We start from the raw sequence: 25,085 nt of genomic DNA, 5'->3' as shown, positions 1-25,085 counted from the left end.
ATGGGTTTTGGTGCATCTTCTGAATACTAAAACTATATTTATAATGATCTTACTGAAACAGTTATATGGCAGTATAAGCTAGAGGCCAGATTGGAAGTAGTTTGTGAGGGATGCAGTAGAGAAAAATAGAGGTATTAGGCAAACTCCACAAGGTGTAGAATCACAGAAGCAGCATTCTAGAGGTAGAAGGGGTCTTAAAGGTCTTTGAATAGCCCAGCCCTCTTATTACATGGCTATGGATTTGAGGCCAAGTTTTGTTAAATAACTTACCATATATATGTTAAGGTTCAGTTCCAGGAAATTGAAACCACACTAGCCATTTTAAGCTTGAAAGGATTTAATATAAATAATTAAGTGCACATTAAATTGTTGGACCAATTGGAGGAGTGGTCTCTAGGCGTGGGTTCCAGGACTCGTTCCCAGAAGGATACAGTAGGCTGGCGTCCCCGGGCAGTGCTATTGCTGCTGTGGTTAGAAAGGGGGAGAATAAGCGAGCTGCTGCCGGACCTGCTGACTGCAAGCACTTGCCAGTGAACATGTTTTCTGAGGCCAGACAACTGCCATTATTGCTACCTCACATCCCTCTCACTGTCCACATAGCCTGTGACTCAGCCCAGGATGCTGCTACAGAACATCCATCTCCACAGCGTCTCCCCAATCACATTTGCCACTTCTGAATTTCATGCCTCACATGAGTGCACCTAATTGGCTTAACCAAATTCCCACCTGGAATCCCACCTGCAGGCATGTTGGGGCACATAGTTTCAGCTTCTGAAGGAGTCTGCACCTCAAGGAAGTCAGAAGGGGTGTCAACTCCCAATTCCCCAGCCCTGCTCCCACAACTAGGAAAGCCCATCACTGCAACACAAACGTGGAAGCCTGTGATTGCAGTCTCTCTGTGATCATTGAACACAAGTGCATGAAGGAGAATTAGAGACGCAGCCCTGTCTTTTAGAAACCACATTCTGAGACCCAGAGACCTACAAGGTGGGTGACCACTTAATTTACTGTTCCAACCAGGGCACATTTGAGTGTGAGAGAAAATGTTACTAACGGGTGCCAGGATAACAGGCATGGACAAGAACTGCCCCAGGAGAACTGACTTGAAGCCTATCTATAAAATATGAAGGTTCTTCACGATCTTGCTTCCACCTCCCTTAGTAACCACATATCGCAACACAGATCTTCAGTCACTTTTGCTCCATCCTCTTTGATGTTCTGTTCCAACAAATCAGTGCTTTCCAGGTCTTTTGCACATGTGTGTCCATTTTCTGGAATGGCCTTCCCGATTTCTCCACATGCCTATCTACTGTGAATCTTTTAAAATCCAACTCGCACGTCCTCTCCTCTGCTGAAACATTCGCAGATTCTTCTCGGGGGCGGGGAGCAGGTAACTTGGTTCTTCTTCAGTGTCATACTTATATAGAATATCTCTTTTTATATCTTTCCTATTCAGCTGTAACATCCTCAATGATAAGAACTGGGCTTATTCATCTTTTAGAAGCTGAAAAAGTACTCAAGAAATGTTTGGAGATACATGGGTGGAAGGAAGTTAAGGAAGTGGGGAAGGGAAAAAAGGAAAAGATGGAGGGAAGGGAGCAAGACATGGAAGGAGAGAGGTAGAAAAGGAAAGACGGGAGAAATAGAGGGAAAGAGGAGGGAAGGAGGGAAGGAGGAAAGGAGCTAATGAGCCTTTTCTAGTAATTCTAACATTTTTACTTGTGGTGATCCTCCTTGGATTACCAGTGTCTTAGATCTTTAAAACTGAAGGGAGAAGAAATCAACCCACACTCACTTAGAAATAGAGTTACTACCTGTAGGCTGGAATTTCCTTCTGCTGTTTGAAGAAAACATCAGTATTTATTGATTTTGGTGACAGTGGTGTTTTCATTACATCTGTGTTAACCTATCAGATATATCATTCCTCAATTTTAGTTGAACATACCAGTTTTTAGATTTCTTCTACTACTAATGCAAAAGTAAGGACTTTTAAAATCTAGAAAGATGAATTTAGATATAAGACCTAGTGCACCATGAGCTGTCTTTGTTTCATTTTTCTGTAATTATCACAAGATGTTGCCTTTTTTGAATGAGCAGTTTCATTCTGCTTGTTGTGCCTTTGTTTATTTTAGGGGTTGGACCGCAATGAGCCTTGCTTTACAGAATGTATTTCTTGCCTTTACCTCTGTAATGGACTTCCTGAAGTTCACCCCTAATTTTTCATTATCTAATCATGATTTTTTTATAATCTTCACTTGTGGATATATTTTTTTAAGTTGATTTGAGAGAGAGAGAAACATCGATTGATTGCCTCCCATACACTCCCCAACCAGGGATTGAACCTACAACTTAGGTGTATTCCCTGACCAGAGATCAAACCCACAAGCTTTTGGTGTATGGGATGATGCTCCAACAAATTGAGCCACTGGGCCAAGGCTAATTAAGATATTTAAAAACCTAGTTTGCAGTTCTCTAAAAAACTCAGTGCAAAACACTTTCAGTGAGTATTTCAAACATGCTCTTTGGACTGTAAAGCAATACCTGTGTTTGCTAAGGTTTTAATTTTTTGAACTCTCTCCATGTTTTTATTGAGTAACAGGTAGCTTTTTCCTTGGAAGACAGATTTCTTTTCTGTAAACACATTTACAGTACCTTCTAGCTTAGCCAGATTTTAATGAACAAAGAAGTTCACATTCTTTTAGAGGACAGGTAAGTAAGGTTTTTTTTTTAATTAACTAAATGCTGTCCAACCTTAAATTGCTCTCCCTTGCATATGACCTGTTGTGTTGCAAAGACACTTTCAAAGAGATTTAATTTTTCATAAATATATGATTTTTTAATTAGAAGAGCAATGTCAGGGTTTTTACACTGAACATTGTACACTACCTAACTTCCACAAGTCCAAGTAATGTGCATAGAAAATAATTTAGGGATAGCCAAGTAAATGTGTATCGAAAATGGGTATAAAAAATTCTAAATTGTAAGCGTGTTCTTAGCAACATCCAATTAAGTAAACTTCTGCTTTTGGCCAAGATGAAATAACAAAGACTGAATTTGCCCTTCTTTAAACAGCCAAACATTGGAAAAATATATGAAACCATAGTTTGCGCACATTGGCTAATCTGGCAATGATGGCCAATGATCCCTTAGAGAGGAGAAGAAAAAGAGGTGAGCCTCCGCATCACCCCAGCTTACTTCCTGGAGACTTACCAGTCTGAGTTCCAAGGAACAGCTGAGAAGCCAGAGCTGAGAGTCTGGGAGATGAAGGTGGCCCGAGTTCACAAGACTGAGAGAAAAGAGAATTACATAGAGATAGAACTCTGAAGACCTGTAGAAGTTCCTCTCTATGAGTATTATTTAGTTGAGTCCTGATCAGCACATTCATGTGAGTAAACTGTGGAAATCTTGCAGAAGAACCACCTGGGAGGATTAGAGGTAACAGTGCCTGCCATTTGTTTCATGGCGCGGGGGAAACTGTTACCTCTAAGCAGACTGGAATATCTCATGAATCATGCAGCATTGGATAGTGTGCACAGAGGGTCTTGCCTGCCTCGTTATGAATAATTAGCTCTAGATGAGCCTTGATCTCATCCTGATTAATGTATCTTTAAAGCAAGATCTGAAAGGACCAAACTGTTCTCAAGTATTTTAACTGCATCCAAGAACAAAGCTCAAGAATATTTATAGGAATACAAATATATCCAGCAGCCAAGGTAAAATTTACTGTTAGATGTCTAATCAAAATGACCAAGTATGCAATGAAGGAGGACAATGCAAGCCATAATGATGAGAAAAATTCATCAAAGTCAACCTAGGACTGACTGAAATGTTAGAATGAGAACAGAAAACATTAAAACAGCTATTAAAACTGTATGTATTCCATATGTTTAAAAATAGATATAAAAATACCTTTTTCTTTTTTTTTTTTTTTTGCTTCCATATGATCAGTGCTATCTGGGAGAATGTATTATAGCATAAAATATAAATGTAACTGTTTCTTTCCTCTGGCATATTTTATTCCTTAGACTAAAAATAGTTTTATTTTAGCAAGTAAGTGCTGATAGTAGAAATTCACTTTAAGTTAAATGGCTAGCTCAATAATTTTACTTGAATGAAAAATGCTATTACCAAATTTAACTTGAGCATTGTCTTTTATGGGTGAGGAGCTTTTTACTATACTGTACATTCTGGAAGATTATACTATAAATATGAATAAAAAGTTTACATATATGTATAAAAAGTTTCCTTATAACTCACACAGATATAGATAATATTCACGTGGCTTACTCTCTCATTTGCAAGGTCTGTCATCTGCCTTCTTTTGAACACTGTATCTAAAATTGGGCCTATTTCACTATGTCACGTTTATTCTCCTCATTCTGTCTTCTCTTTCTCACCCTGGTTTATCATTCTTGTCATTGGAAATTTAGCCTTTGAGGTCAAGCTCCACGTCTACCATGTTCACTGCTATACTCCCAGTGAGTAGCATGGTGCCGGGTCTAGTGGCCCTGTTGTTTAAATATGTATTGGAAAGAATAAATGGCAAATGTTAATATTTATAGTTTGGCTATAACAACTTGTTTATATTTTTATTAAACCATTCAATATGCCTTTGAGGAAAAATTTAATATGCTTAAGTAGAGTTTCTAGGGGAAATTTGAGGTGAAGATATCTTTTGCCCTTAATAAAGTAACATATAAGAGGCAACTGATAGAAATAACTTGAGCTTTGAAGTTGACAGCTGTAAAATGGAATCCTACTTTTTGTTATGCAATTGAGCTAAATTAGAAAACATTAACTCCTAGCAGTGTGAGGTTACTGGAAGTTAATATAGTAACTGGGCATGGGGGAACTCTTCCTCTAGTCTTCAACTTAGTAGAGCTCAATTACAAAAGCCATAAGGAAGAAAATACGTAATTTGATCAAGAGGAGGAGAAGTGTTCATTGAAATGCTATTAAATATATAGAGTATTAAATTTGAAAATTAAAAACTGTACTTTCTTCCAAAACTAACTTTTTGATTTTAGCTGAATAAAAGCAAACGAAAGAAACAAACTACAAAACAGATGACTAGTCACGAAGTCTTTCATTTAAAATGAAATAAAGGGAATAAACTAATTAATTTGGGAGATTAAACAGAATATATTCTCTTTTTCGAAGAATTGTGTATAGCCTGCGAATATTTTATTAAAGAAGATTGAGAAGAAAATGAGGGCAATTGATGACTGTAGCGGGAAAAGTGTAGATGGGCTTATTAAACAGGGTTCTTTTAATTTCACTTGTTAGGAACTAGTATCAAACTGTGTTAAGCAAAAATCTTTTAAAAAGCAAAATAGATAAGAAAATGAGGTGGTGATAGTTTATTGACTCAACCAAGGTTTCAGGAATGGTTGAATTTAGAGGCCGAGACCCATCCTTGGAGCTGATTAATATATCTTTTATGAGCCATCTTCATTTTCACGTATGCCAACAACTATGCCAACACTAGCCCCAAGCAGCTGCAGTGTTAGATTCTGCTAGTTTCAAGGTTAGTAGTGAAAACTTCTCTCCCCTCGTATCTCCCGGTGAAACAGCCCTAGGTCATTGTTTCATTGGCATGGTTTAGGCAGTCTGTCCATCTATTAACCAATTAGTGGAGTCAAGGAAATAGAACATAGTACTTAACCATGCCTGCCTGAGTCACAGCCCGCTGCTGGAGCTGAGATAGAAGGTGGAATGCAGGAGCGAGACCCAGAGGGTGGGAATCCATGGTACGACAGGGACTGTCTGGAAAAAGATAGTTGCCCCACACCTAGAGTTGCCAGATTTAGCAAATAAAAATACAAGACTTTTATTTAAATTTTAATTTTAGATAAACAGTAAGTTTTTATTTATTTGAAATTGGAATTTAAGAGAAAATAGTGCACCAGGTTGGCCAAAAAGTCCATTTAGTTGTTTCCACAGAAGACACATTCTTCATTTCACCAGTAAGTTTATTGATTCGGATATTTTAAGTGTGCTGGCTATCTGTGTGGTGTCACAGTGGTTGTTCCCCATTATGTGTTGATCTGATCACTGTCAACTTGATCTGGGTTACCCGACTGTGGAGCATTGTCCAGTGAGAAATTTCCAGCACGAAACTTCACAAACCACTTAGACAGTTCGATAAGTCACAGCACCTTCTCCATATACTGCACACGTCTTTTTTTGCATTTCAGTTGCATTTTTACATTTCTTGAAATAATAAAGCATAATATGCTGAAAATGTTGAATATTTTCTTCCATCTTCAATATTAAAATGGCTACACAAAAATTCACCAATTTTGATTTTTTTAAATACATGCTGATATGACAGCTGTCACAATGCAAGCTAACAAAATTGTTTCGAATGACATTAAAGACAACTAAGAGCTACTAGAGCCATCTTATAGAAAAAGCCAAATGAACTTTTTGGCCATCCCAATATTTTGTCTTTTTGAGCCCACACCCAAATATTTTAATGATATATTCAAGAAATGTTTAGAATGGAGCTGAGCGAGCAACTCTGATGAGAATTTGCTACTCTGGGAATGAAGGACAACTGTCATTGAACAATAATAAAAATTTTTAAAAAAGAAAAATTAAACATAAATTGTGTTAATGCAAAGTAAGATAGAATAGGAAACCAGTAGAAGACTGTTTTAGGGAATGTGGGAAGCGGGGATCTGAACTGCAGGATCCAGCAACGTGGGTCACCTGTGCAACCTCCATTTCCACCTCCTCTTCTATTTTAAGGCCTTTCTTCTTCATTTTTTAAATGGGACCTTAGTATAATTCATGAACCCACATTTTTCCTAAACATATGCTTTGGAGGGGATTGATTTCTGATTGGACTAAGACATAATTTGGGTTGTCTTCTTCTTTGTGAATGATTTTTACATGGACATTTGATTCAGTTCTGACCACTGAAATATGTAGTTAAGTTACCAGAGGCTCTTAGGAAAGATTTTTGTCTAGTCCTGAGAAAGACATATGTGAAGATAACATTAGTTGTGCCTGAATATGATGCTGGAGGCGGTGCAGCCACTTGTGAATAATCAAAGAAGTGAATCTGTAGACAGAGCCTTACACACCAAGAATGGCAGGATATGGAAAGATGGGAAAAAATTGGGTCCTTGATGATTGACTACTGATGAACTGATTAATGCAGGAGTCGTCCTACCTTTGGACCTCTTGTAAGGCAAACAAATATATTTTCTTATTGCTTAAAATAAGTGAAGTTTTCTTTATCTGCAGATAAAAATATTCTGACATATAAGAGATTCTTATTAAAAGTCAGAATTTTCTATATATTGGACATTGAAATGACTTTTCTGTTTTGTTTGTTTACTAATGACCACAAACCCAAAACATAAAAGCATTTATTTTCACTTAAAAGGTAAGAGGTTTTCCATTTAGAAAATGCCATATATTATCCCTTCAAGTAGTTGGTGAAAACAAAAGTGACACATGTATTTTAGAATTAGAACTTTTTGGGAAGAGAACTCACGGAAACTAATATTCATTCAATGGTAATGCCTTTAAAAAAAAAACAGCGAGAGTTACCTAATGAAACTTCAGAGTTGACATCATACATTGGCGTGAATATAGTTCTTTGAAGTACCATTATGGAATTTCCCAGTTAGTAAAGGATTCAGCTGCTTTTCACAGAAATATTTTATACCTTGGTAGAATGGTGGTCCCACATATATATCATCTCCATATATATATATGGAGATGCTAATACCATATCATTTTAGGAATTGATAATATTTTTTAAAAAATAAAAGTGTAAAACTTACTATTGGATGATACAAACAGATCAATGCAATTATTTAAGTTAATTGCTCTCTGATTCTGATGTTATCATATGACATTTGTTGGATTTTATGCCTATGTTTTAGATCTGATCTTAGGACCTCTACCTACTATTGAAAATCCAGCTTGTGGTATTCCAGTTACTTGATTTTTTATCACAGTATTCTGTTCATAAATAATGCATAATTTCTTCACATAGACTCATTCTGTATTTTTTGATACTATAAAACAGTATGATTCTCATTTTCTAAAGTAGATGCACTATAAAGAAAGCTGCTATGGAACATTTTGGTAAAGTGAATCTTACTTTATCATTCACTTATTCACATAAAAATTAACTTACGTTCCAAAACATAGTAGGAGGACTAATCTAGACAACAAGGTTAAATGTTTTCAGTGTCATATCTATTAGGACTATATTCTGTGACATTAAAAAAAAAGCCAAAACACAGTAGTAGTTCTAATCCTCATGGGTAGCAAAGTCTGGCGCTACACAGTCCAGGGCAGGATGGTGGCTCCACTGTCATTGTGGGGTCAGATCTCATCTTTATAGCTGCCCTACCATATTCAGCACTTGCCTAGATTCAATGTCACCTCATAGAACTGATATCATGTTCATGTTCCCAGGCATCAGGAGGAGATATTGAGTAAAGGGACAAAGGGAGGGGTGCACCAACCAAGATGAGTCACCCTTTGGGGAGCCTTCGTGGAAGCCCTCCATACATCTAATTTAAATCACGGAGGTATAAGCAAAACATCTGCTCGTATCTCATTGTCTTATTCTTAGGCACATGTGGTCCTTCATCACAGGGAGACTGGCAATGACTAGCTGAATTTATTGGCACCTCAAATAAAATTGATATGCTGCTTCTTAGGAAGGAGAGGATAGAATAAGGGGTCAGTGATTCTCTCACTGCCTTTATCACAGTGTGCTTAGGATTGCTTTCCAACCCCAAATATATCTGTATCAGATTGAGAACTTGATCAGAACTTGTACCTTCCTGATTTTATCTTTGTTTCCTGCCACTTTTCAAACCATAGGAATTTCTTCTGGGGTACAGGCTGATTTCGCCAATCCTATACTGTAAATATAATGAGGTGTATACACATCCTTGTGCCATCCTGAAATTGTCTTAAGCCTAAGGGTTCATAATCAGCAAAACAGGTTATATTCTACTTTACCTGTCTGATAAGTTCAAAATTCTGAGTTAACATGACAATTCTATATTTAACACTGTAATTACTATACTTATTGTGATTTGGTTACCCATGTCCCCCAAAATATTTTATTTCAATAAAAACAGTTTTTATAGTATAACTATTCTTTTTCTGAAAGTTCATATACAGCAATTGGGAAACTAGGGGGTACACAAAAGGATACAATCAAAGTATTTTCAAAATATTAATTCTTATCAGTAACTCCTTAGGTAAGTTTGAAAACTTCCATTTTCCAAAAAGTTTGTAAAGAGAAAGCTCCCTCAACCTAAGTCCTAGAAGGGATTGCCTTTGATATTTCTGAAGGGCTTGAAAAGTACTCTGAGAATCACTTTTAGAGAATGAAGTATGGGGAACCGTAGCATCATTATACCTCTTTCAGGGGCATATGTTCTTATTTAAAGGCGCTCGGTTTTCCTGCTAATTCTGTTATTGGAAGCATCACTTTCTGCTCTCCCACTCAGCCACTGTGGTTCAGGTCACCTTGGGTGCACTTATGTGGCAGAATGCCAACAGGGTGCCATCAGAAAGCCATAGTTTGCAACATCCAGTTCAAAATGTCACTCAGCGTTTACTTCTTGAACTTGCCTATTGATTTCTGTGTGATTCCTCCCAGTCCTCCTGGCAGTAGACAGATCTGACAGGGAGTGTGGTTGGACGTGGTTAGAATGATATTGCCCTTCAGTGTTTCTATTTCTCTACCCTGTGGGGGGCACAGAGATATCTAAAATTTTTCCAGACTTTGTCAGCTTTTAACTCTGAAGCTTTATAAAGGTGCAAAGTATTACAAAAAGGCATGTGTTAGTTCCCTGATTGGATCTACTGAAACTAGCAATTGGGAAAGTGACTCAGACTACACCACTGGTACTACAGAGTAAAACGCAGCTACATTCTGGACATGGATCGAGCCCAGCTGCGTGGTTCCCAGGGTCCCGCCTGGAGAAGCGCCAGGCCGTTCTTTACCTTCTCAGAGCCCACACACGTGGGGGCTCAGTAAGTACGCGTGGCACGAAGGTAAGTGCCACGTAAGCCAGCTCTTTCCAATATTGAGTGGTTTTTAATCTACTAAACAAGTCTGTCTCACTGAGTTTAATCCTGATTTAACATTAATCGTAAACATTCTAGATCTTCTCTTCTTGTATCTACTTTGTGCTCTGCAGGAGATGTTGTCACCCTCATTTCTAAAGTCACCAGCAGTGCAGGGTTTTGGTCACTAACTCAAGAATGTTTTCTCATCTGTGTTTTAAAAGCACAACTCTTTGATCTGTGATGTGCAAAATAGAATGTAGGAAGGTTTCAAAATGATGGCTTCTCTTAATGGGAAATCATCATCACAGCATCGTTATTGTAGTAGGAGCAGTAAATTGTATTTATTAAGCACTTAAATCTAAGCACTGGGCACAGTGTTTTTTAATGATCATCAATCACATCATTGCAGCAAGTCTGCAAAGTCAGGCATCTTAAATAAAACCACACTGATAGGATGTGACACTCTCAGGATTTAAAGCCGGGTATGTCTGCTTAAAAGCCCATGCTACTAATCATTTTACCATTACACTATTAAGTAGGCATACTGAGAAAAATTCATGATGAATGAAGATATTTTACAGCCTCAGAGCTGCCTGTAATTAATAGAGATGTGTATAGATAATAAGTGCCAGAAGTTATTCCACTGTTTTTCCTTGAAATGTTTGGCATTGCTCACTTTAGGAATTGTGAAAAAGAACACTGTACATACAGTACAGCACAGGAGGAATAGGGACAGAAGTATTCTTGATTGAATAAAGGCAGTGGTTGAAAGAAAAAGGCTTCCTTCTTCCTTCCTAGGTTCTATGCAGTGAAAGAAGAGATTCTCTTCTCTTCCCAGAAAATTGCCTATTTAAGGAGAGATAGAAAGGCCAAACCAAAGGTGTGTTAGAGCAGAATGAACCATCTCTCTGAAATACGTATTCAGCCTTCTTCATTCGGCCATCAGACTTAATGATATGATGACATTGCTGGTATATTTCCATTGGATGTGGTCGCTGACAGTCCTGCCAAAGAGAACCATTTTTAGAACGGGGAGTTCATGTATGAATTTCCTATTTGTATGCTAGCTATCACAACCTTTCACATTTTCAAGTGTGTAAAAAGACTTGAGGTTGAATAGTAAAGCTGTTTGCAGGTGTAGTCGCTTGCCTTCACTGGAGGTTTACAACTCTCCAAAACAACTTTTGAGGAAAGCTTTCTGTTTGATGTGGATGGTGGTGAGAGTTATTTATGTGTTGTGGAGCCAACGTGAATCCCTGATGAGGAGAAAATTCCCAGCTAATGATCTAGCATTTGGGCTTGGGTCAAAGTGAATTACAGTATAGCTTTCAAACCTGACTAGTCACATTCAGAACTTACACCCATACTCCTGGGGAGGGTGCTAGTGCTTCTTTCTTTCTTTTTTTTTTCTTTTAAGTGGAAAGGGTATGAGTGGGATCTGTACTTCCACTATTTCTAATCCCATGTGGCTATAGCTTGGTCATCAGTCTTTCTGGCTAAGAGACACCTTTTTTTACCTCTCAACTTGACTAAAACCACAAAGGTGGAGAGGAAAATGCCTATTCATTAATGTCACACACTAATTCCAATAGCTTACAGGGCCCAGTGAAGCATTAAATAAGCCTTCACATAAAGCATGAAGTCAGACATGGTTCTGTCAAATGTGTTTTCAGATATGTGGTTGTTTTTAGACATCAAGCAGTTTGTAAAATAAATTTTTTTCCAGGCTTTATATATTTGAAATGGAAATGAATATACTTTCAGTTTTATACCAGCAGTTTTGAATAGCTTTCACTTTAATATCCAAATGACAGATTTTACTTCTCAGTCCACCAAAAATATTTTCTTTGCCAAAAATATGGTGATCTGAAGGCAGGTCTAGATGTTTAGAACTTAAGGATGCTTCATTCACTTTCTCCAGATAAGTAGATAGATGGACAGTCAGACATATGTATGTATATCTGTGTGTGTATTTCTCTGTATATGTACCTCTCTGTGTGTTTGTGCATCTTTTTCCATTTGGAAAGTAAAATTTTTAAATTTTTTAAACTAAAAATACAATTGAAAAACCATTTATACTTTTTTTTCCTCTGGCTATCGGTAATTTTCTGACCTTCTTACTTTGGCATCTCGTAGATTCAGCTATAGAGCAGTTGAAATGACCTGCTATCCAACTGATGGCCAGCACAACTGTGTAGACCTATGGTGTTAACTGGATGTTTAATGGTTGTACCTTGTATATCCACTTCTTCCCTTGCAGCATTCACTAGAAAAACATATTCAGCAGAAATAAAGTAATAGATAGTGACTGATAATTATACCACTCAATGCTGTTGTGTTGTCATGCTATAACTGGATTTTTAAGTTAAGGCTACTGGAAAAAGGAGCAATTTATATGTATTGAGATACAAATTCTACATTCTGAATATAGTTATTTAACCTCTGTAAACGTATCAACACATGATTTTTTTTAATTTATAATCTCAATTTATTTAGTAACTGTGTAGCCAGCACTTTCTTTGTACCTCACTTTCTTTGCTCTGCAGTGGGGATCAGCTGGAGGAAGATTAAACTACCCTTTCCCTCATGGAACATTTAGACCAGCATGGCAACGTTGCCTTCTGTACAGTAATATCATTTTACCCTCAGTGTTTCTATATGTTTCTGTTCTATGTTGAATTTGTAGGAGGTCTGTCTGGGCATACAAAAGTACATATTGTTTATGGAATAAACTGAAAACCAGTGTCTGAGTGATTATGGATTATAACAATGGGCCTCCTAGAAGATCTTGCAGAAAGGTATTAGAAGACCCGTTGGAGAAGCTGAAATGCTTGAGCTTTTTTTGCTTTTTCATAGAGTCAGATCTGGAAGGCCTTGAAGATCTAGGCACTGGTTACCGCAACATTGACCGGCAGCTGAATGAAACAATTAGGCATCGCAGACATGCGGAAGAAAACGATTACAACATTGAGGTGCTGCTGGGAGTGGATGACTCTGTGGTCCGTTTCCATGGCAAAGAGCACGTCCAGAACTACCTCCTCACCCTGATGAACATTGTGAGTAGTTACTTCTTTGTGAAGTCTCTTTTTAAAAAATCATTTAGTTCACATCTATTTTGTTGGAGTCTTCTGGAAACCTATGTGAGCAGTTCCATGACTGTGCCCCATGTCCAAAATGTTTAATTACTGCATTGAATGCAAACAGTGATTTACACAGTTAACAAACAAGGATGCAAAAGGAAAGGAAGGAAGCATGAAGCACACATTTCTTTTGGTTGATCAACTAATTTTCTATTGTCGTCAAGGGGAAATCATAATTTGAAAAAGTCATAATCCAGTGGAACTGTGACATGAATTGTTTTCTTCATTTGTTCTGGGAATAAGCTAAACCTTCGGGACTTAATCTCTGCCTTGACGTAGGCCACAAAGGATAAAATAGTTCTTTTCAGAATCATGTTGTATCCCAGGATGATAAAGAATGATTTAGGCCTGATAACTCTGTCTGATGCTTGTTGGTAGAGCCTTTGAGTAAGAGTGACATTTTTCAATATTATATCATGAAGGTAATATACCTACAAAGCACAGTCAACTCTCGACACAGTGCTGCAGTGCAGTCATAAAGGGCTCTTTAAAATTTGTCCTATATTTCTTCTTCATGGGCCTTAATCATATCCAGAGGACATTCAGTCAACATCCTTCAAACTGGTGCTTTTCCTTGTGAATAGTCAGAGAACAATTAAGGAGAAATAATTTATAAATCACCTACTTCTAAAAGGTAATTGAGGTAGTAGTGCAATCAAATTTATATATTTTATCTTTTAGAACTATGAAATACATATTCTATTGATCTACCAAATGTTGTTACCTAAGCCTGTTGTTTCCCTCTTTTAGCTTTTGACTACAAATGTAACTTCTTTGGTCATCTATGAGGTTTACCTTCTTTTTGTCAATGCTTAAGATTAAATTGCAAATAATTATGTTGGAGAAGAAAAATTGTTAGTTATTAATCATGATTTTATTTATCCTAATATTTAAGCCTATATGTTAAATATACTTTTGCTCATTGAGATGCCAGTTCATAAAATTCCACAGATACCATGTCTCTTTGAAATGCAAAATGAGTGTAGAAATTCAAATACATTTTTATTTGCTCATCAGCACCAATTCCTGTTGTGAAGACCAACTGTCACTCAGAAAACCAATAGCTAGCCTTGTATAAAGCTTCATCAGAGCTAATTAAATGAATGCCTTCAACTATTGGCTATTGTATGACTTGCTAGTAGCATAAACTGGAGCATGTTGCTTAGCTTCTCCGTGCCTGCTTTAGTCTTCCCATCAGGAAAGTGAGAAAAATTATAGGACTTATTAGGGATATCAAGAGGATTGAATGAATAAACGCAAGTCATGTACTTTATACAGTGCAATATACACATGCAGAAGTGCATAATCATGTTTCAGATTTCCACGTGAAATTTATTTCCAACATTATCTAAAATTTTGCAATTCCTGTGGAGATGCTATTCCCAGGTACTTTAGTTATTATACCTCATGGACTCCTTCTCCTACCACTAGCAAGGCAGTCAATGGTAGATGTCTTAGGTGCCTAACTGATGGCTCAGAGTGAAGAAGGCTGTTGGAGTGATGCAGCAGAAATTTGATATGGTCCTTGCCCTCACAGAACTTATAACTTAGCTGAGGAGAAAAAAATGCAAGAGAGATTTTAAAGATTAAGCAATAAAAGACATGCTATGATTAAGGCTCATATTGTAGATGCTGTATTATAAATTCTCTAAGACTTCAGAGAAGGGAACTATGGCAATAGTTGCCCAAGTAGTCACGTGCTGAGAATATTAAATTGAAACTTAGGAAGCAGAGGTTTCAGTTTGAGCTCTATTAACGGGTGGGCTCTGTGGCCTTAGACAAATCATGTGCCTTCCTGAGATTTAGTTTGTGTATTTATAAAATTGAAAGCTTTGACGAGATGTTCCTTAATAATTCAATTCATAAGAAAGTTGGGAGTTAAACTGGGTCTTTAGGGATTTGTTTACTTATTTTCATTTTGTTGTTATTTTGTTTTGTTTTTTGAAGGGAACATGAAAATGTAAAGGTTTTCTAGGTAAAAATCTATTGACAAGAAACCTTTGCCTTAGTTGACTACTCAGTAAATACATTCTTCCTTTAGTTTGCCTAGTAGTCAATTCAGTTCCCATACCAGCACTCAGATGATATTTACTGCACAGTTCCTAAAAAGTGATTTACCTCATGGTTGTCTTTTTAATTTATACTGAACTCTTTTTTTAAAGAAAAGCTTGTATTTCTTATTTCATACTTTCATATCATGAAAAAGGTTTTTAAATTATTAAATATTAAACATCTATTTAAAGAAAGAATGGATAAATGAACAAAGGAGTATAAACAGCATGGGCGTAGATTAGGAACGATCTTGGAGGGTAGAAATGTTGAATTCAAAACATGAGATTATATGCTCTGGCTGGTGTGGCTCAGTTGCCTGTGCGTCGCCCCACGAAGTGAAAAGTCGCTGGCTAGATTTCCAGTAAGGGCACACGCCTGGGTTGTGGGTCCAGTTGCTGGTCAGGGCACGTGCAGGAGATAACCGATCAGAGTTTCTCTCCCTCTCTTTCTCCCTTCCTCCCTCTCTCTCTCAGAATAAATAAATAAAATATTTTTTAAAAAGAGGATATAAATGACAAATGAAGGCTTTTAATCAACTTAGTGATATAATGAAAGTAGTGTTTAAGAAGTAAATTAACACTTCTTGGGTGTCATTATTTTTTTCCCAAGTATATTGCAAGATTGGAATATTCCCATTTTTCTAGAGAAAACAAAGGCTTTAAAATATTGATAAAATGGAGATAAATTTTTAAAATTATTTGAATTTTCTTAGAAAGTCTCATATAATGATAACATGGCGATGGTTATTATTTAGAGAGAAGGCAGGGTGGAGCCCAGATGGGAGGGTGCAGCCCCTGAAGGAGCGTGGACCTCTGCACACCTCCCTCCATGCATTGCTCTGGGTGTCTATTCCATTTGGCTCTTCCTGAGTTGTGTCTTTCGCAGAGAAATCAGTAAATGTGTAGGAGGCAGCCTTCTATGGTGGAAAGGCAGGACAGTTTGGGGTTCAAGCCTGAACCCAACACCTACAAGGTGAGAGGCCTTGTACACAAGTAGGAACTTTTCAGTGCCTCAGTTTCCTCACCAGTAAGATAGGGATAGCAGTCCTAGTTTTACAGAAGAATTCTAAAGAAGAAAGGAGATTGCAGGCTGTAATAACTGCCAAGAAGGAAAACAGATAAGAGTAAAGGGCTATTGTCAAGGGGGACAGGGGTTAGTTTGCAAAGGAGGTTAGAAGAAAGCTTCTCTGAAATACTGTGTGAGCAGAGATACAGAAATTTGATCAAGAAGAGAGTCAGGCAAAGGACTGGATAAAGTGCGATCCAGTCTGTGAAGGATCATAAACTGCAAATGCTGAGTCAAGAAAGAGCTACTGAATCAAGAGTATTGTTTGTTAAGCCCAGTTGGTAATTTTGATGAATACCCCTAGTTAAAAAATCACTAGTGGAATAATAAAGGACAAGAACTGAGAGGAGAGAATGGGGGTGGGAAATCTTTGAAAACGAAGAAATAGAAATGAAATTTCTTAGGGTGAAAAATTGAAATAATTGGACTGAGCCAGAAATTTTTCCAACAATTTTTCTTTGTATCTTGGCACTCAAACTCTGTGGGCAGATGTGAGCTACCGTGAACTTACCTTACTGAACTCTGAGTGTTTTAGGCAGGTAACAGTTTTTTCCCAGTCTGAATACAGTGGTATGTTTTTAGAGTGGTTCCTTCCTTTGGGATATGTATTAACTGCTACAGGAGAAAATACGGACTTTAGGGGGAGGAAACCCCAATGAATTGTAAAGGATGAGCACCAATTCTTCGCTTTTCATCCAGATGGAAAGGAATGGCTCCTGGCAATATGATGAAAGTAAAAGGAGGAAATGCCCTAAAGAGTTTTAGAATAGTCTCCACTTACAAGGGTAAAGGTGGACTGTCATTTAAATGATCAAAATAAAAAACAGTAGAATTTCAAAGGATAACTCCATCATTTGAACTTTTTAACTTTGAAGTCTAATGTCCTCAAATGCAAATGGGATTCATGATGTTCCTTCTCAAGAAACCAGTTTAGTGTGATGTATTACACTAGAAGTCTGTGTTTCCTAATGTTTGCTTTTTCAGCCACATGCTCTCTTTCCACAGGTAATTTAGGTAAAAGTTACCATTGATATGCCCTGACATCAGATCACACCTTGGGATTTAAGAAGAAATATCAGACGTGACCCTCTGTAACATTCTCCTTTGTAAAGATAGAGTGATTGAAGACTAATGTCAGCTTGCTTACCTAGGGTCACGTACTTAGTTAATGCAAAGCCAGACTGATTTTGTCTCTGATCCCCATTTTAATTCCATTCCACTTTAACATTTACGTTAATGATTAGTCATTAGTATGCAATTTTCAAAAATATATCTGAAGGAGACTCTATGATATGAACTAAAGAACATATGTGCTCATTAATGCTTTGGGCTGGCTGCTCAACAAAGTAGGCTCTAATGAGAGCTAATTTACAACATCATAGTAACTTGCCTGAAGGAGGAATATGATGCCAACCTTCATTCCTTGAAAAATATTCTGATTTGCTCTATAATTATCAACACAATCCTGAAAACTCTATTAGCCAAAATAATATTTAGGAATTAAAGTGTATGGCTAAAACAATGTTTTTTTTTTTTTAAAAAAACCTTTTAGAATGTGGACTTATTTATGAATTTGAAAAAAAACATGAAAAATGTATTTGTGTCCAAAATAGCACATACCATTCCAGAGAGTCAAAGCCCAGTTGACACTCATCCAGCTTAAGAACCCTGACGTGTAGCCAACTTCACTTAAAGTAGCTCCCAGTAACCAAATCTGAGATAATATAAGCAAAAACAAATAAATGATAGTAAAAGGTTATAACATGTGCAGTAAAAGGAATGCTTGTGAGTTCATACTGATATAGATAAATAATGGACTATGTAAATAAACATGGGACAATTGTCCCTTATAGTAGAATTCCAGTTAATATGTGTAACAGGAATGACAGATATAGAAAATTGCTAACTGGCGTGCACTAATGCAGTAATTATTGCAGACAAGTATCATCAATGAATGAAAAAATGAGTGGATGAAAGTCTAATGAGAAACAGGATATATACATTGCCTTACAGGATCTCCCCACAAAGGATTTATTAATCATAAAGGGAAAACTAGTGACTTTAAACCTGACCTGACAGACAGCACCTTAACATGGGTCAGGGCATAGGAGAAGCTTGAATTCAGTTTTAGGAGAATTAAGGGACAGCTACTGAATGCTTCTTTCAGTATTGTGCGGAATGAATTAGAGAGGTTCAGGGACAATGAAGACAAGCCAGCTGAAAATTAATTGTAGATGTTTAGGCAAGAGCAAATGGTGTGTTAGACAGTGGTGGCTGCTAAACAAGGGAGTATTTCTGGGAGAACCAATAGAACTTGCCAGCAGATCAGGTCGGGACTGAGGGAGAGAGAGGAATCCATCATGATCTACACTTGTCTGGCTTGAACACTGCTGGTTGATGGTGCCGTTTATATAGATGGACTGATCTTTCGGAAACAAAAACAGATTATGTGGAGTGAAGGCTGGTGGTAAAAATCTTTGAAGATGTTCAAAATCATCTAGTTTTAGGTTGAGGTGCAAAGAATGATTTGATCTTGTTAAAGATGAAGACTTATCCTACCACCAACTAACCTTTAGCCTTTGCCCTCTGCCTGGTCCTATGCTAAATACTTTACATGACTTATGTAATAATCCTCAGCCCTGGAATCTGTTCATTTTTAGTCCCAGTTTATGAATGAGGAGATGGAGATTGAGAGAAGTTAGGCTACTCTTCCCAGAGTCAGACAGCTCACAGGCGGCAGAGCCTAGACTTCAGCCCACATCTCTCTGCCTTCAGAGCCCAGGGCTCTTCCTCCCTAAGCTTTACTGCCTCCTGTGTATCCCCTGACAAATAAAACTCCAGTGTCTTGTCTTTACTTTTTATTGTGTCTTGTGAGAATACCATTCAGGTCATTGAAATGAGAATTCAGTTACATGCCTGATTGAATCAAAACAGCTTGCAATCCAGTTTAAAATTCTAAGAGGGTGATGAAGCAGAATTTGTAGCTTAGAGGGTGGGTTGTTTTCTTTCGATATGTCAGATGGTCTCCGTCACCAACGCTTCCCTGTCTGTGGCAGGTATCCTTGTCATTTGCTAAGATCTATGAATTGACCTGGGTCTATTGTGTCTTAATATTTTCGGTGCCCGGCGGAGAATTCAGTCTATGCCTTAATCTCAGTATTTACCAAGTGAAAAGAAAGCGATTTATTTAAAAGAATGCCTCCTAGTATGTAAAACCATCTTGTACTTCCAAGTACTCATTAATAATTAAAGAGGGAATTCATCAATTCTTTTTTATGTTGAAACTGGCTACTTAAGATGGGTAATGGATTAATGATAATACCAGCATAGCTGTATTATCTGGATGTGGCAAGGTTTACTACCTAATATTTTTAAAAACTCTATGGAAATACTCTGGCCCTAACAAAGCACTGATTGATTTTTTGAAGAGTTAGCAAATATGTGTGGGTGACTGGTTACTTAGTGATGATTACATCTCAACATTGCTTTTGACTTCTTAATAATGTTTCTGAAAACACTGAATATGACTGCAAGGCAGATTTACCCTGGGAGTATAGGTGTTTATGCAACCTAAGCGAAATATGTAGCCGTTTCCTATTTTGGGTCATTTTCATTAATCCATTTCTTACATATGAATTCACACTGTCCTTTTCTCATTTACTCACCTGGCATATATACCCTCTCACAGACCTAGTCCTGTTAGACACTAGAGAGGCAAAAATTAATAAAATTTAGCTCCATTCCACAAGGAGCTAATTCTAGCTGGTGAAAAAAACAAATCTGCAAATAATAGTAAAATATAATAGTTTCTTCAAAAGATTCAGCCACGAAGTAAACATTAACTGAAAAGGAAGGGATAAGGTGTGGCAGATAATGCCAGTGGCAGATGGAGTCTTCACAGAGGATATGTCATTTGAGTTGTACATTAGAGAATGAATTAGCATTTCCCTGCTAGAGAAAAAGGAGTCTTGAAAGATGGGGAACAGATTATAAAAAGATGCTAAAAGTCGTAGTTTTGAGAACCACTGGAGTCTTGTCTTTTTGTGAAATTGAAGGGTATTTAGGGAAGATGGCAGAAGATGAGGCTGGGTAGAGTAGCCGGGGCTACCTTCAGAAAAGCATGTGCCATCCTAAAGAGTTTGAATTTCACCCTGCTAATGAAGAGTCATAAAGTGTTTTAAAGAAGATCAGTGACTTGATCAGTCTATGTTTTAGAAAGAGAATCCTGGATGTGTTAGAATGATTTGGAGGAAGAGGCTCTGTTAGACACCATGCTATGGACATAGACGCATAGTATTTATGCACCAGAATTAGGGGACCAACCACATTCAGTCTGGCTCCAAATTCCTTGTGGTTTACACCACCCCTCCCTGCCTCAGCAAACTCTCTTAATTTCCCCAATGTGGATTGAACATACCAGGTCACAGAGACAGATTGGAGTAAGAACAAGTCAGTTCAGCCACTCCTTATATAAACATGCACACCTTCCCTGGAAAATCCTGGACCCGTCATTCTAGAAGAGAGTCCCCACATCACAGGTTACATTAACATCACACGACATCCACAGTGTTGCTGCCTCAGAGGTTCTTTTGATTTTTACTGAAGCATCTCAGTTTCCTCTTTCCCCTTTGATTCTGTAGCCCCAGATTTCCTTTCCTGACATTCACCCATTCTTCCCTTTTTATGTTACAAATAATCAGTCTGACCTTATCCTTCCCAGATTTATTCCATCCTTGATTTCTCTGAGGGTCCTAAAACACAGAAAAGCTTTTTAGCTCGCTGAGTAAATCATTTTTCTCGTTCTTGAAAAAAAGGGAATCAATTGTACCTGAGCTTTTGGTATTTTTCCACTGTTCCAAAGGCCCGAAGAGACTGGAAGGTTTTGTAGCTGAATTGCCTGTTATTGACCCACCCAAAGCTCCTTCAGTGCTTACAAGGGGTAAAAGTATATTTAACCTAAAAGAACAGACTCATGTTTATTGAAAACAACCATCTAACCATTATAATCTGCCCTTCTGGAGAACAGCTGAAATGGGCCCAAACTACCCAAATGCAAACATTTTCAAAAGTTTTAATAGATTATTAACAGCAGTCCAACTGATTTAGATGGATACTAAGCTGCTGGATGTGGAGGTGGGTGGGAAGGGATGGGTTTAAGAGATGTCCACAGGGCTTGTAGTGAATGCATTGACTCTAATATCTGAAGAAGAGGAAGAGGTCAAGGATGATTTAGTCTTCAGATGTGATAAAGTGTTCAGAAAAGAATAGATTTGAGGGAAAAGGCAAGTACACTTTGAGATGTTTAGGTATACTTCTGAATATGTAGATCTGTTACTAGAGTTAAGCAGATGACTCTGAAGAATGAGAGGTGAACCAGTGTTAGAGAAACATTTGGAATTCATCAGCCTATAGGTAGTGGCTGAAGAAACAAAAGTTAATGAAACATTGCAGGGAAAGTAGGTGAAAAGAGAACAGGATCGAAAACAATGAGACACTAACATGTGTGGACCAGACAGAAAAAGATAAGATAATATTGCTAAAAAATAAATAAAAATAAAAATAAACCAATAATATCATTGAAGAACATAGTGGTAAACAGTTCTAAATACTGCAAAACATTGTAGGCAGGTTATTTTTTATGATGAAGGAAAAATTGAGAACATTAATAAAAGAGGAGAAAGAATACCAAGAAAAGTGGAGTTGAATAAGGGAAATAGAGTTGATATTTTGGAACAAACATCTTTAGGGGAGCTGGAAGGAGCCTTAGAAGAAGGGAAAGACTTAGCGCTTCCACTATAACAGAAAAAGACAGCAAGGTATTGTCAAGAACAGGAATTAGCATCACACAGACTTACTTGGATTTTGGCTGTGCTGATTATTGGGGACCATCATGGAGCTTCTCTGAGTCTCTGTCTCTTTCTAAAGTGGCAATCAGGGGCTCTCCTCTTTTGAGTTCTGAGCTTTCGTGATGTGGGATGAGCCTGTGCATGTGCTCTTCCCTTTGCCTCAGTTGCTCATCCTCAAATAGGACAGACCATCTCCTTCCCATCCATGGGTCTCCCTGCTCTGATGGCCCAGGCTCAGGGACCTTCTTCCGTAATCTCTTGTCCTCGATCCCACTGCTCAGATTTATTTATTTCATAGCACCTATTACCATCCAAAGTGTCCTTGAATGTATGTCTTTTTGTATTCATTTTCCCCATGCTCACAGCCTATATTACCTATTAGAATATATGAGTACACATGATAAGAAGAGATTCATCTCATTCGCTATTCAGTCCCCCACCTCTAGGGCAATTGCATATGTGGCACCTGTTCAGTAAATATTTGATAAGACTATTCATAAAAAATTAATCTGAGATTGGGGGTGAGAGAAGAAGAGTTGGCAGGTTGGGAGACAGCTACCTACTTCGAGTAAAAGGACTAGAGAGTACGGAGCTGAGAATGGAGGACATGAGTGTTTGAAAGTTTTAGCTCTACAAGAGATAGTTGGGGATAGAGTTACATTTTTTCATAGTCCATTTCAGAATTCCTTGATTTATTCCTACAGCCAAAACCACCTAGGCTATCTTATTACTTGTTTACCTTCAGTTAACCAAGTCTTTTTCTAAAAAAAATTGCATGTACCATTTATTTGTTTCTGTGTGAATAATAATATGAATAATGGCTAACAGTTTTTGTTTTTATATTTGCAAGGGCCAGGCACTGTTAAGTACTATACATATATGTACTCATTTATTCCTATCAACAATCTTATAAGCACAGTACCATAATTATCTCATTTTACAGATGAGCTATATCATCTGTAATATCTCATTTTACAAGTGAGGCACAGAAACAAGTAACATGCCCAAGGTCACACAGCTAAGGTCAAACCCAGGCAGTCTGGCTGCAGAGCCCATGCCATAACCACTAAGCTACACTGCCTCCCAAGACCTCCTCCACTCATCTGCAAGAAAAAATATTGTTCCCTCGTTGAAGCCAGACAAAGCTGTTCATCAGCTAGTCAGACAAAGCAGGTCAGATTGTCCTGCCAGGGAAATGTCCTGGGAGAAATTGTCCTGTCCGGGAACAAACCTGGAAGGAATTTTCATTTCACAGAAAGGAATACTTGATTTTATTTTACCTTTTCTCTCCCCCCACCCCCACCCCTGCACATCATTGGCAAAACTCCTTTCAATATATATAGGTCTTCTGAAAGTTAATGTTTTGTTTACCCCTTCTTTCAAGTAATTGAATAAAGACTCTGGTCTCAACCCAGAACACTTCACAGTAAGTCTATACATACTCCAGTAGACTGGCTCATATGGTGAAAGGCTATCAGTTTTTTATAGACAAACTTTGATTTGAATTCTGTAGTGTCAAATAGGTGGCTTTTTCAAATGTTTATGCCTGATACTTTTCTTACAACCCAAAGCACTGGTTATAAGTTTCAGCCCTGTCTTTTCTATTCTTGTTTTTTCTAGTCATCTGCTCTAGCTTCTCTTTATTTTTTCCCAATATTTTTTTGTGTACCACTCTACTGATAATCAAGAATGTCTTATTTATAATACATTGAATCCAATTCCTCATTTCCTTAAAATTTACATGAGGAAAGGTTATGAAAAGGAAGTGAAATTTTTAAGTTCTGTTTATCAATACAATTCCTCACCTGTTTCTTAAACTCAGGGGTCGCAAATTAGTATTGATTACTCTAAAAGCAGATCTTTGGTACATAGTGGTGACAGCGGGCAGTCTGCAGACCTGTGGCAGTGTGGCAGGGTGGCAGAGCTGGAAACCACTGACTGGAGTCAGACCGATGAGGTGTGCACCCTTTGCTCTGTCTGCTAACTGTGTGACTTCGGGCAAGTTGCTTCTGTTCTCTGGGCCTCAGTTTCGTCCTTTTGGGAACGAGGGGGCTCAGTTTCTTTAGATGTAAAATGGAGATGTATCTAAAGTTATTGCAAGGATTACCTGAATTAATATAAGTAAAATATTGAGAACTCTGTGCTGTGTGTGGAACCTAGAAAGCTCTATGTAACATCAGCTGTTGTTTTCGTTTGTTGCTGATGTTGCTGTTACTTAGGAAAAAATTGCTTTCCTTATCACTGAGTTGTAAAAATGCTCTCTAAACAAGTATTATTTTAGCTCATCTTGATTCCAATGGTTAATTTAGCATGATATGTTTTTAGTGTTTCTGTGTATCATTTATTGATTGTTAAAATTTGCAATTAATTTACACCCAAGTCAAAGGAGTTTCTTTATGCCTCTTCTGTTTTAACCAGATGACACTAAAAAACAATCTAAATAAAGATGTCTTAAATATATTTCTTTGCTTTCAAGAGTCAAATGAGTAAAGTATTCAAAACTCAGTGTTTTCCTTGGGTTAGAATATTTTTGAAAACTTATTTAATTTTAAGGAAGTTGTTTATTTTTGTGTAAATAGAGGAAAAGGCAGGCACACCCGCTGGTATGTAGGTACATTCAGGTGTATTAAGTAGCCTGTCCCTTCCTCCCTCTAAAATGTACATACTGCCATCTGCTGGAAAGAGCTTTTGTACAACATTTAGACAGTATTTTTAGAAAAAAGTGTCAATTTTTTGAGGGGGGCAGTAAGTTAAATACATCTTTCAATTAACATTAAACAGATTTCAAGGATGAGTTTTGACATCTCTTTCAGGGAAAATTAAGATGGGCGCAGTTGTTTTTCTAGCTCTTTTCAGGTAGGTTATGAAAATACATCTGCAAACCTTTAAAACATTTTGCCTGGGTACATGGAAGAGCACTTAG

General features: G+C 37.5%; 1 protein-coding gene across 1 annotated transcript in view; it reads left to right on the top strand.

Moving 5' to 3' along the window:
- Positions 1-25,085, top strand: part of ADAMTS3 (ADAM metallopeptidase with thrombospondin type 1 motif 3) — a 216,543-nt gene that overhangs the window by 155,251 nt on the left and 36,207 nt on the right. Inside the window, exon 5 of the mRNA XM_054591487.1 lies at positions 12,916-13,115. Within this exon, the coding sequence (XP_054447462.1) occupies positions 12,916-13,115 (200 nt within the window). The remainder of the gene's footprint in view (positions 1-12,915; positions 13,116-25,085) is intronic.

This window comes from Pteronotus mesoamericanus, unplaced genomic scaffold (assembly GCF_021234165.1).
Source record: "Pteronotus mesoamericanus isolate MK-2021 breed Mesoamerican mustached bat unplaced genomic scaffold, CSHL_Meso_final contig_130, whole genome shotgun sequence".
NCBI lineage: Eukaryota > Metazoa > Chordata > Mammalia > Chiroptera > Mormoopidae > Pteronotus > Pteronotus mesoamericanus.
This window is presented reverse-complemented; position numbering and strand designations above follow the sequence as displayed.